The sequence below is a fragment of the Eubalaena glacialis genome, chromosome 5 (genome assembly GCF_028564815.1).
Source record: "Eubalaena glacialis isolate mEubGla1 chromosome 5, mEubGla1.1.hap2.+ XY, whole genome shotgun sequence".
NCBI lineage: Eukaryota > Metazoa > Chordata > Mammalia > Artiodactyla > Balaenidae > Eubalaena > Eubalaena glacialis.
The window spans coordinates 33,649,285-33,661,855 of record NC_083720.1 but is presented as its reverse complement, the minus strand read 5'-3'; the positions used below and the strand labels follow the sequence as shown (position 1 = coordinate 33,661,855).

General features: G+C 37.5%; 1 protein-coding gene across 1 annotated transcript; it reads right to left on the bottom strand.

The window, feature by feature from the left end:
* Positions 1-2,551: 2,551 nt before the first annotated feature.
* Positions 2,552-12,194, bottom strand: GIMD1 (GIMAP family P-loop NTPase domain containing 1). Its single transcript, XM_061191184.1, has 2 exons — positions 11,802-12,194; positions 2,552-2,812 (listed from the first exon to the last, which is right to left on the bottom strand). The coding sequence occupies exons 1-2, from the start codon at positions 12,192-12,194 to the stop codon at positions 2,552-2,554; spliced, it is 654 nt and encodes a 217-aa protein (XP_061047167.1).
* Positions 12,195-12,571: the final 377 nt, after the last annotated feature.

The window sequence follows — 12,571 nt, the reverse complement described above, 5'->3', positions numbered from 1 at the left end:
AGGGTTCTGGTAAACTGACTTAGCTGGGTTCCTGCCAAAACTAAATTAAGCACACATGGGCCTAGGAGAAGGTTCAGGAGCCTGACTAAAGTTTTTGTCAAGCAAAGAAACTGTGTGTGAAGCGATCCAATAGTAAATGACAAAAAAAGATAAATAATGTGAAGAGGCAGTTCATAGAAGAGTAAATCTAAATGACCAACATGCTTATAAAAAAGCTCCAGTTAGGGAGTAGTCTGGGAAATTCAAATTAAGGTAAACAGTAAGTAAGGTACAGTTTTACATTTAGCAAACTGGTGTTAGCAACAGGTGTGTAAGATGATAACACTGATGACAAGAATATAGGAAAAGGGTTCTCAAACATTGTTGAAAATTAAGTTTGTTGCAACACATATGAAAAGAAATTGAGTAAGATATATTAAAATTAAAATGTATATATACTTCAACCGAGAAATCCCACTCTTGGGAATATAACTTACAGAAAAAAAAACAATATTATATTAAAAAATATGTACAAGAATAGTTGGCAGAAAACTGGAATGCATATCAATAGAGGAATAGTTACATAAATTGTTACTGAAAAAAGCAAAATATAAGATGACTAAAGAAAAGTCAAATATGTAATATCACATTCAGAGATTTATGTAAAATATATATATACAAATTTAAAAATAAATAATTCAGGGAAAAACATCACAGAAGTCTTCCTCTTTGAAACTAGAAGCACCTTTGCTCTGTTAATCATTAACACTAGGCCAGCCTCAGAGATCTTGACTCCTTAATGATTCTGCGCAACATATCTTTCCTTTAGCTAACCAGTATTTGTGTTCTGTAAAGAGTTAGCTGACATCACATGAATGAAGAGCTCAGAACATGAATTTTCCACTATTCACTAGTCACTGCAGTTTCAACTTCTCAACTTCACCTTTCTGTCACCAAGCCACTAACCCCTGGGGAAGGGTCAGTTTTTACTTAACTTCCAAAACTCAGCCCAATTGTTGAGGCTCCCACTTTACAATCCTGGACGCACAATGATAGACGGGGACCATACAGAGAAATAGAGATGTTGTTTCAGGGTGGAATTTGTATTATGCTTTCCCTTAGAAATACTTTATAAATTTGTGCTAGAAGTTCAGGTAATATTAAACATTAAGTACACTTTTGAGGATTAGTCTGGGAGAACAACTGTGAGCTGTAATCCTGTTTTTAATGGAAAATAAAGTATAATGCACACTAAAAAAGCAATTTACAAATTAACTTTATGAAAATAAGCTGTTTGTAAATTGGGGACTACCTTAGGAAAGAATCTTATAAATGATAATGCTCATGTGCAGATGTTAAACCTGAGGGTGATCTGATACTGACTTGTTGATGGACTTGGCTGTTACGATTGACTAGAATTATTTTCCTTCGATCCTCACTGCTGCCTTTGAGTTTATCCTGGATCTCTCTACTAATCCAAATTGACCGACCTTCCAAGGTAGACTGGAAGCCTCTTTTTCAGTCAAAGCTTTATTCATATTTGGTTATTACAATTGTTAACAGTTATTTCTGCTGCAGGGTTCGGCTCTGAGCTTTTACCTATATTTCCAAGCCTTAATAGGAACCAGGGGTTATATGAAAGTGGAAGAGGAAGTTAACATTTACTGAGCGTCTAATATGTGCTAAGTTGTTTCATCATTACAGTAAATATGAAGTAGTTATCTCACATGAGGAACAGGCCTTCACAAGTTTAATTTTTTAGAATCAAGTAAGCCGTGGAACAAGTTTTGAAAATATGGATAATAATTTATTCATTTTTAACTTTTATTTAAGTATAACATCTATAGTAAACAGTTTGTAAGTCAGAAGTGTCTACTGTCGAATTTTCCCAATGGGAACACACTCTGTGAAACCAACTTCCAGATCAAGAAATAGAACATTACTGGAATCTGAGAAGCCGCCCCAGTGTGTGCTTTCACTCACTATCCCCCCAACTCCACCAAGGGTAACTTGACTTCCAACACTTCTCACGTCAAAATAGTTAAAATTACATTAGTTTTGACTGTTTTTGAAATTTATACAAATGAAATCATAGAGTATGTATTCTTTTATGTCTGGCTTTTTTCTTTCAACATTATGTTTGGGTAATTCATCAATCTTGTTACATGCAGTTGTAGTTTGCTCATTCTCATTACTGTATAATATTTCATTGTTTAAATATACCACAATTTGCTTATCCGTTTTACTCTTAGTAGGCATTTGAATAATTTCCAGTTTTTAGCTATTATGAATAGTACTGCTATGAACATTCTTGTACATACGTGTCTTTTAGTGCACAAATGTATACATTTCTGTTGGATATATACTTCAGAGTGTAATTATTGTGTCATAGGATTTGCCTTAGAAATCTTATTTTTAATTGCCAAACAGTTTTCCAAAGTGGTTATACCAATGTACACTCTCGCTGGCAGCACATGGAAATTCTCATGGTCCACATTCATGCTAACAAAGGCACTTTTGAAACCAGGTTGCTGGCTCTAAAACCCAAAGCCCTTTTCCTTTCACCTAAATCTCATTTAAAGGTAAGAACTTGGTAACAATTTTCTTTTATAAATTCTATGATCCTTTCTAAGATTTTTAGTCTTTGTTCATTAAGCGAGCTTCCTTTTTTATACTGGAAAATATATCTGCGCTGAATAGAATTTAGTAGGGTTAGCAGTGTATCAGAGGCCTCATGTAAGTATTCATCTTCATTGAACCCAGCCTCTTCGATTTTTTCTGCATGGGTGAAAAGAATGGCAGTGTAATTCTTCCAAGCATGTCCCAGAAGTTCCTGAAAGAGAGAAGTTAAATGGCTATTAGCCTTGGACTATATTTCTCAAAGAAGAGCTGAGGAGTTACTATGGTTTAACACAGTCAGTAGATCTGTACCTCATTATGTTTCTAAAAGCTGAAATATATAATGGAAATGACGATGGGGTCAAGTAATGTAAGCAAATGGACAGAGATGGGTGGGCTTTCTTTAAGAAAAGGCTTTAGTTCTCCATTTTATTTTGTTGTTATAATTTATGTATATACAACCTCAAAACTGCATATTATCAGTGCTGCATATGATTTAATTACATTCAGCAGTCATTTATACTTGCCTGTCAACCTGAATCTTTTAGAACCACTGAATTCCTTTGTCAGAGCACCTTGCCCAAGGGAATTGTCATATCTTTCTGTAGGAATGTTGCATTATCATCGCTGAAAGCATTTTCTAAGGATTTATAATTACATAATCTGGTTACAATCTATCAATTAATCAGATGACATGTAATGGAAATGCTAAGATCAAAATACATTTGGTAATTGGGAACAACTACAAAATATTACTGTGACTCGCATCCTCTTCACATACCTGGAATCAAATCCAATTTATCGGGTGACTTCCTCTAATGTGGGTGAAAAACACTGCAGACTGGTATTCCTTTGTTTAGTAATATGTAGAAGTTGGTTATGTAATAAATTCTTGTCTGATTAGTGAAAATGAGCTGATATAAAGCAGAAGTAATAGCACATGGCAGATTGTTCACGCAATATGAAAGGCATATAGAAATAACCATTTAACTTTTTTGAATATTTCCAAAGTTATATGAAATCATGACAGTGTGACAGTAAAATTCCTTCCATTTCAAACACTCCCATAACAAAAATATTTCCAAAGCTGCTACCAGTTTATAATAGCAAGAGAAGTATTAAATGCTAAGGAATAAACATACGAAGAAATATCCAACGTATAATAATTAAAAGAAAAAAAGACGGGAGAACAACTAACATTTAGTGCCGGATATTATGCTAAGCGCTTTACATACTTTTGAAGCTCAACATGGTGATTTGTGGGAGATACCATTATGATATGGAGAAACTGATGTATAAAGAGGTTGAGTACAAACAGAGGCATTAGCACAAACTCTAGTTTATAAAAATCTTGAAAAAATTGGATGGCAGTTTGGGAAACTGTTTTGAATGAATATAAGATTCATATTTATAATATTGAACAACTGAAAAAAGATGAAAGGGAGAAGACGGAAAGAGTGGGAAAGAAAGAAAAAGGAAGGCAGGAAGAAAGGAAGGGAAGGAGGGAGGAAGGAAGAATCAGGACGTGTAAATCTAATATGAAAATACAGGAACTGTGGGACAATATATTTAAATTAGAAACATCTCAAGACTGTGGTTACCAATTATAACTCCTAACACAGTCTGACTTTTATCAGAGCTATTCATTTTCACATTTATTTCTATAAGTTGGCCATGACCTCTTTGAAGGTAAAGTCTATGTCTTTCTGTATCAATCAAAGCCTCTAATACATTGTAAACTCTTAATAAATATGTTGTATTAATTTGGAATTTAGACCCTCACCATCATCTCAAATAGAAGGTTTAGGGTTTTATTTATTTATTTTGAGTCCTCAATTTTGAAATTTAATTGTTGGGACACAAAATTGTACTTTCCTGTAAAACTTTTCTACTCTAGTTCATTATCACAAATTCGCCTGTAATCTGCACTTTCTATTTTGTATTCAGAGGGACTCTTTCAAGGTATAGGTCCAAAATTTTTCCTCATATCTGTTTGAAATGTGTCTGTTTATACCATAGAGTAATTGTATATTTCTAGTTCTCCTGAAATGCCCTGCTTCAAGAAAATCCTAAGACATTTCCAGATCAGTTCATTAGGGAATAATTATTTAAACAGAAAGATTCTGAACTTTACAAAAGAATTTTTCAAAGAAGTAGTTTAATTGGCATATGCTTATGTGCCTTTAAAACGCAAATTAGCAAAACTTTAACCCAACCTTTAAAGAACATAGCTCTTTTATAAATCAAAGTATATGTGCAATGTCAACATCACATTTTAGCTAATAGTGACATAGCAAAATTACCAGACCTCTTCAGAGTTTGTCGTATATTCTATATACTCTAACACGTCTCTTGTGAGAGAGAAGTCAGAGAATTGCAAAATAAATAAACCATGTTGTAGGTTGAATTGTAACCCCTTTCTCCAAATTGATATGTTGAAGTCGTAACCTCCAGTACCTCAGAAGTGTCTTTATTTGGACATAGGGTTATTGCAGATGCAATTAATTAAGATCATTAGGGTGGGACTCTAATCCAATATGTCCTTATAAAACAAATTTGGACAAAGACATGAATACAGAGAGAACACCAGGTGAGCATAAAGACAGCCATCCATAAGCCAAGGAGAGAATCCTTGGACAGATCCTTCACTCACAGCCCTCAGAAGGAACTAACACTGCCAACACCTGTTTCAGACTTCCAGCGTCCAGAACTGAGAGACAATAAATTTCTGTTTCTTAAGCCAGCCAGTTAATTATACTTTTTATCACAGCCCCAGCAAATTAATCCAAATGGTTGAAAAATTAATGAAGTGCTAAATATATCAGATTTAGGTTCTGGGAATAGAGATTTCTGGGCCATTTACATCAGAATCACCTGGGATGCTTGCTAAAAATGCATCAAAATCTTTAGGGGTGGAGCTTGGGAATGTGAATTTTAAAAAGCACTCTAGGGGATTTATTCCTTCTGCAAATACTTATTGAGGGTCTACTTTGTTTTGGGGACAAGGAGTGGTACAAGACAGGTACATTTCCTGCTTATATCTAGTGGAGATTCTTGTTTACTAACTAAAGTTAGGTCTAAGGAAGAGGGACAGACAGGAAAAAAATACTTCCAGTTTGTTGTAATCGCAAGTGTTATGATAGAAAATATATTGGCACTATAGAGGCAAACATTTAGCCTAGTTTTGGATGGGAGAGGTGGAAAGGGGGGTAAAGGGAGGGGTCAGAAAAAGTTTCTGGCATGTGATGATGCCTCGAGCATAGGAATTAACAAAGGAGTTCTCAGGCAGTAAAGACATACCAAGTAAAGAAAGTGATTGAGCATTATTGGGAATTGTATAGTATTGGGATTTTATTTCTATACAACTATTGATCATCAGTCTTGTCTCTAGAAGTTTCTCAAATTTAGAGCCAGACCTGGTATTCACTCAGCACATTATTGATGCATTCATGTTGATTGTCAGGATATTGAAATGTTTAATACAAGTTAATAAATAGCCACGGTCCTTAACCCCTTGAGTGTTACCCCCAGACCTATTCCCTGGATATTGGTTGATGCAGGGGCTATATTTATTATTAAATATTTTTACAACATCACCATAATAAAAATTCATGCTAAATAAACTGTTTGGCTCAAGTGGTTCTCTCCTGAGTTATATATTATAACATAGAATTCTCTTGCTAGGTTAGTACTTATTGCATTAAAGGGTATGACATTCACAGTGTGTTTTTAGTTCCTGACTTTCTGTATTGTAACATTAACATGTTGCCTGTTTGTCTCCACCAGACATCTTCTATACTTTAAACCATAATATCATTCGGGAAAAATGAGTTAAAGCGCCTAAGGATAATAGATTTGTAAGCTTGACACCACTTACAAGTCCATGTGTTCAGCCACTGCAGATTTTTTACCTGTTGATAATTATTTATGAAAGGATGCTCATGTCCTAAACTGTGAGAGAAATTGCACTTTTGAATTACTGCCAAAAATAGAAGAGAATGGTTGATTTAGCTTATATTCTTTAGATTGATTTTTGGCCAGCAAATAGTTGAATATTTGAAAGTAGTATCACTTGGTGTATAGTTATCATGTTAGTGGCCAAACATTCTTTATGGATCCAGAGAAAGAATAATCACATTTGATTGATACCTCACATAAAAAATCCAAGAAAAAGATAAGTTAATGTAAGTTATCTGGTGTTAATAATTTAAATATAGTACTAAGCTAGATGGAAATTTTACAATCAGTCATGAGTTGTTTGGTTTCAAAGTGCTAATGGGTATGAGTCCATCTAGTCCTTTTGGGACAACTAGTTAGGATATAAACTTTGTTTTCCAGGAATTACGTTCATTTTCCCAGGACCTCACCAGCCCTGCCCCACTTGTTTGTGGTTGATGAAATCATAGCATCTGGACATTTTAGGGGGAAACTTTAAAAAAAGCCAACTATTACATCAACTGAGAAAAACATTATCATGGATCAGGAGGACAGTAAGGTCCATTCTTTCTATTTTATGCTTTTCCCTTACTCTCCTCCCACTCGGAGCACCACATTCTCCTTCTTAGAGAGCCAAAGCTGAATGATACGCCTCCTTAGATCAGATTTAGAGAACAGTCAACCTTAGAGATCATCTGTCAAAATGGCCTTATTTTACAGATGAGGGTATTAAGGCCTTGTGATGTTAAATGGCTTGGCCAAAGCCACATAGCTGATTATTGGCAGACTTGGGCCTGTAACAGAGGTTCCTTGACTGGCAGGGGACCCCTGTCCTTCACACTAAATTGGGGCTTTTTTTTTTTTTTTTAAATGTTTGTGGGTTGGCACTCCTGGGAGGGCTCCTCGAGGCCATATTTTTTATTTATTTATTTTTGGCTGTGTTGGGTCTTCGTTTCTGTGCGAGGGCTTTCTCTAGTTGCGGCAAGCGGGGGCCACTCTTCATCGCGGTGCGCGGGCCTCTCACTATCGCGGCCTCTCTTGTTGCGGAGCACAGGCTCCAGACGCGCAGGCTCAGTAGTTGTGGCTCACGGGCCTAGTTGCTCCGCGGCATGTGGGATCTTCCCAGACCAGGGCTCGAACCCGTGTCCCCTGCATTGGCAGGCAGATTCTCAACCACTGCGCCACCAGGGAAGCCCGGGGCTTCTTAGTTTAACATTACTAAGCCAGTGAACTTTTTTCCCAGATTTTTTTCTAAATTAATAAGGAAGTTCCTGTAAATCAGGGCTGTGTAAGTTTTATTTCACTCTTACTTTCTTCTGAAGCCTATCAAAATAATCCCAAAGAAGGCTACATATAATATGTCCCAATTTTAGGGTAAAACAAATACTAACAATAAAGTCACAGTGATCATAGGTAGCATTTATTATGCACTTGCCATGTGCCAGTGTCTGAGTTAATTTACTATTATCTTAATATGACATTAATTCCAAAAGTAACCCAGTAAACTATTATCTTCCCCAATAAACTATTATCTTTCCCAATTTACCAATGAAAAGATTGAAGTTTGGAGAAGTTACCTGCCCAGGGTTACAAAGCGAGTAGCTAAGTAGGAACTTGAACACAGATATAACTTACTCCACCCATGCTCTTAACATCTATAATATGTTGCTTATATCTAGTAGTTCATTTGAATAAGTACTCATCACAATCTAGGTAGTGCTGATGGCAATAAAAACAATAATAGTAATGGCAATTTTCTGCAAACCTACTATGAACCTGCTGTAATTCAGGCACAATGCCAAGCACATTACATTTATTAAATATAGCCCTCAGAACTCTTCAATTAGGTAAATTATCCCCATTTTATAAGTGAGGAACTGAAACCAAGAAAGTCTTAGTAACATTTATAGTCATATACCTAGAACTGTAACAGGCTTATTTTTCAACTGAATTCTATAGAACACCTACGCCCATGATCTTTGTTTAGTCTGTTCAGGCCTTACATTGGCCTTTCTGAACCTTTCCTGTGTACACCCATCTGTAACATCAGCAGTTGAGTTGTTCATTCGAAATTAAAATACATGCTTGAAGCCTGAATATATACAGTGATAATATGTACATGATACCATGATCATGGAAAGAATTTAGTCAATTCCTGGATTCAATTCCTGGTGCAGTTTGGCTGTATGCTAGCACTTTCCCTAAGGTGACTTTATTATGTATGCTCTGCTCTATTATTGGGGGATTTTTTAAAAAATTAAAATGATAGATAACATTCAGATGAATCATTCCCTTTATTTCCCAATTTTGGGGAGATGACTCACTGACATCTCTACCATTTTACTGTAAATTAGTGAAGGCCTAACATAAAGAAAAAGGGATCATTTGAGGGACTGTTTCAGTTGTCACAGTTGGCAGCTTATAACCCCTCTGTAAAATATTAGAGCACAAATTGAGAGATATTTAAAGAGACAACAGAGAGGTACAGGAAAGAAGAGGTCACTTCTCTGGCACTGGCCTTGCAGACTACTTCCATGGAAGGCATCAGTGCTCCCAGAAAGGGGGAAAGGAAAAGGGGAAGGCAGATGTTCTATTCCCCATTTTGCATGAGCCAGGAAGAAGGAGAAATCCAGGGTGTGTCTGAAACCAGAGGACCTTAGCAACTCCTTGCTCCTTCCTAACAGCTGTTGGTCCTGTTGAATATTCAGACATTCTGCAGCTGCTCCCAATCTGTGAGCATATCCAGACGGTTGCCACTAGTATCTGAGGCACCTTCAGGAAGAAGGTCATAAATAGCCAGCCTGTGCTTAGGCAATCTTCAACCAAAGATCAAGGTGGTAAGCCCAGAATAGGACTGCAGTGCCTCTTAGGGGTCGAGGCCCCTCTGAGGATTACTAAATCTTGGCTGCTGAGTTCTCCCGGGAGACAGAAGTTATTTATTCTCGAAAAAAACATTCTGGATCTGAGTTTTTCCCTAGCCCATCTCCTCTGTGCCTTCAGCTCCTGAATTGGCCACTGACGTCAGGAAGGTAGCCATAAGAGGAGAAGGCTATATGCCAAATACCATTTAAAAGGATCAGAGACATGTATGAATCAAATTCACTTGCATAAAAAACAATTAGGGAATTACAATATTGTTCTATATCCTAAAACTGGAAAAATCTATTTTCAAAATGTATGTCTCTTAAAATATCCTGTCTGGACCAGCAGAAAGAAAAATCTGGAGACATATGGAGAGGGTCAGGTTAGTTTTTGAGAACTATTTATGCATTTACTGAATTTAGTGGGTTACGTCCATCTATAGCTTAAGCTAAATGTCTATTTAATAGCAACTTTAAATGAATTTTTAAAACTGTTTAAAAGTTACACTGACTGTATGGCTGCAGGTCCCCCCTACCCCCTGCCCCACTTGATTTCTACCAGAAATATTGTTTGAAATGCAGGCTTTAATTGGTTGGGGGGTGGTTTATGGGCTTTCTTTGATTCCACATTGTTTCTTAATTGCAATCATCTTCTTTTCTTCTTCTTTGCTTTTGTACAGAATGTCCTTGATTTTTCAGGAGTTAGATGATGAGGATTATTTTTATACTCTTGTCACCCTAATTTTTTCCGCTAGTTTCTTGTGATTACACATATGGCTTTTTTTTTTTTTTTTAGAAACATGCACAGTTACTGAAAAACAAAACGTGTGTCTGTCATTTAGAACAATCTTATGCCTTTACTAGTTAAAGGAAATATCTTTCTTTAAAGCAAAGTATACTGTTTTTCTAAGTGTAACAGATTCTACATGGGCATAATCAGAGATGGGACCAAAAGAAGAATAGCATTTATACAAATTCATTTTGAATTAAAAATGTCTACTCTCTATTCTTCATGTAGTTTACTTGTGAAGCTTCTAGGAGAGATGTGTTCTCTGAGCTCAGTGACTTAATGAGGCTACTGAATAATACTAGTCAAGTCCAGCAGTTAAATTTCAGTGGCCCCAGACTGGAGAATCAAGAAATTGAATAAATGAACAAACAGGGATGAACCACTAGTCAAAAGTGGCATATGTTATTTTTGTTCACCCTGAGGTCCCTGTGATCTTCTCATGGCTAGCATGGAGCAGTTACTCACCCTACAGATGATGAAACAAGCAAAGCTTCTGAAATTCCTGATTTCTTTCCTGTTAATAAAGTATAAATCTCCCCTGAATATTTACCGTGGTGTAGGTCTCAGTGATGCCTCCTTCACTGAGGAGTTATACATTGCCCTACTTCGGCACTTAATGCATTGTCTTATACTTGTTTATCTATTTGTCTCTTCTAGACTGTGAGCTTTTTTTTTTTTTATTTTTTATTTATGGCTGTGTTGGGTCCTTGCCTCTGTGCGAGGGCACTCTCCAGTCGTGGCAAGCGGGGGCCACTCTTCGTCGCGGTGCGCGGGTCTCTCACCACCGCGGCCTCTCCCGTTGCGGAGCACGGGCTCTAGACGCGCAGGCTCAGTAACTGTGGCTCACAGGCCCAGCCGCTCTGCGGCATGTGGTATCTTACCAGACCAGGGCTCGAACCCGTGTCCCCTGCATTAGCAGGCAGACTCTCAACCACTGCGCCACCAGGGAAGCCCCGACTGTGAGCTTTCTGAGACCAGGGCTCATACATTACTCACCAATCATTAAGCTCTGTGCTGGTGCTCAATACAGTGTTCAGTGACTGAATTAGACAGTAACGCCCCATTTATGGTGAACTGTAAGAGGTTGTCCCTTGATGTTGAATGGATGCAAGTAAGTATTTTAGTTCAGTGATTCTAAAACTTCACTGTTTTAGAGAATTATATGGGAAGTTTATGCAAATACAGATAGGCAAGCTCTACTCCTGACATTCTGTTTCAGTAGGGCTTGGATGAATCTGCATTTTTAACAAACAGCTCAGTTGATTCTGATGCAGATAGTCTGAGACCACACTGACAATCAATCAGGTTCACAGTTCTTACGGGTTTGAGACTTAGTTAACCTCTGAAGTTCAGTATCTCATTTTTTGTTCTGTTTTGTTTTGTTTTCTATGACCCAGTTACAAAATGACTGAATTCCTCTAAAGGAAATTGTAAAAATGACTCTTGGTGGGAAAATCAAGTAATTTTTACCAATTATTTCTATGTGACCAGCACTTGTTTTAAACTACTTGCTTTAAAACTACTCTTTTAACCAGTTTTTCATAGTTCTTTCCTATTAAGATAATGTCCTTCAAATGGGAATAATGTCATCAGTGTAATTGCCTCTTTTTTATTACCTGGATCATCTGCACTGGGGAAGATTCTTCCTGTTCACATAGAGGCACATCCACCCTCTGGACCAGCAGTGCAAGGTGCAGACCCTCTTGCCCGAAGTGATGTGCCAGGGCCTCCCTGACCTCCTGCTTCACATGCTTCTTGCTCAGCCTGCTGTGCGGATAACCTGGAGTGTCCAGCACCTGGACCTGCAGGGTTACCTCTTGCCCGCCTCGACGCATGAAGCTGTGGAAGTGACAGCTGCGGCCCAGACTGCAATCTGTGGTCACAGAACATGGAGCAAAGCTACTGTGGAAGTCAGTGCTTCCCAGAAGAATGTTCCCAGCAGAACTTTTTCCACTTTGAGTCATGCCAAAGAGGACCACGTTGATGGTCATCTTATTGGAGTCCATCATGGCTGTGGGTAAACAAAGGCTCAGCATAAGCAGTCAGGCTTCTACACTCCCCCAATGTAAGGCTTCTTACCTGGCCTAGAGCACTCCCAAGTATTGACTTTGATTTTCTTTCCCCTTATTCTTAGTGTCTGAAGCATGGAAGAGCTCTCCACTGAAGTGGGGACCCCTCAGTGACAAAGGGAAAATGGAAATAATACTAGTAGTTTGCAGTGGGAGAGGAGAGAGAAATCAAATACAGATAAGGAAGGGAGGAGGAAACAATAATTGCAGGAAAATTAGAAAAAAAATTACATGAAGATGGTGTAAACCATGTTTAGGAGGAATATGTTAACTTATCAATGTGACAGGTGAGTTGGTTTAGGAATGGGGTCCTGAGG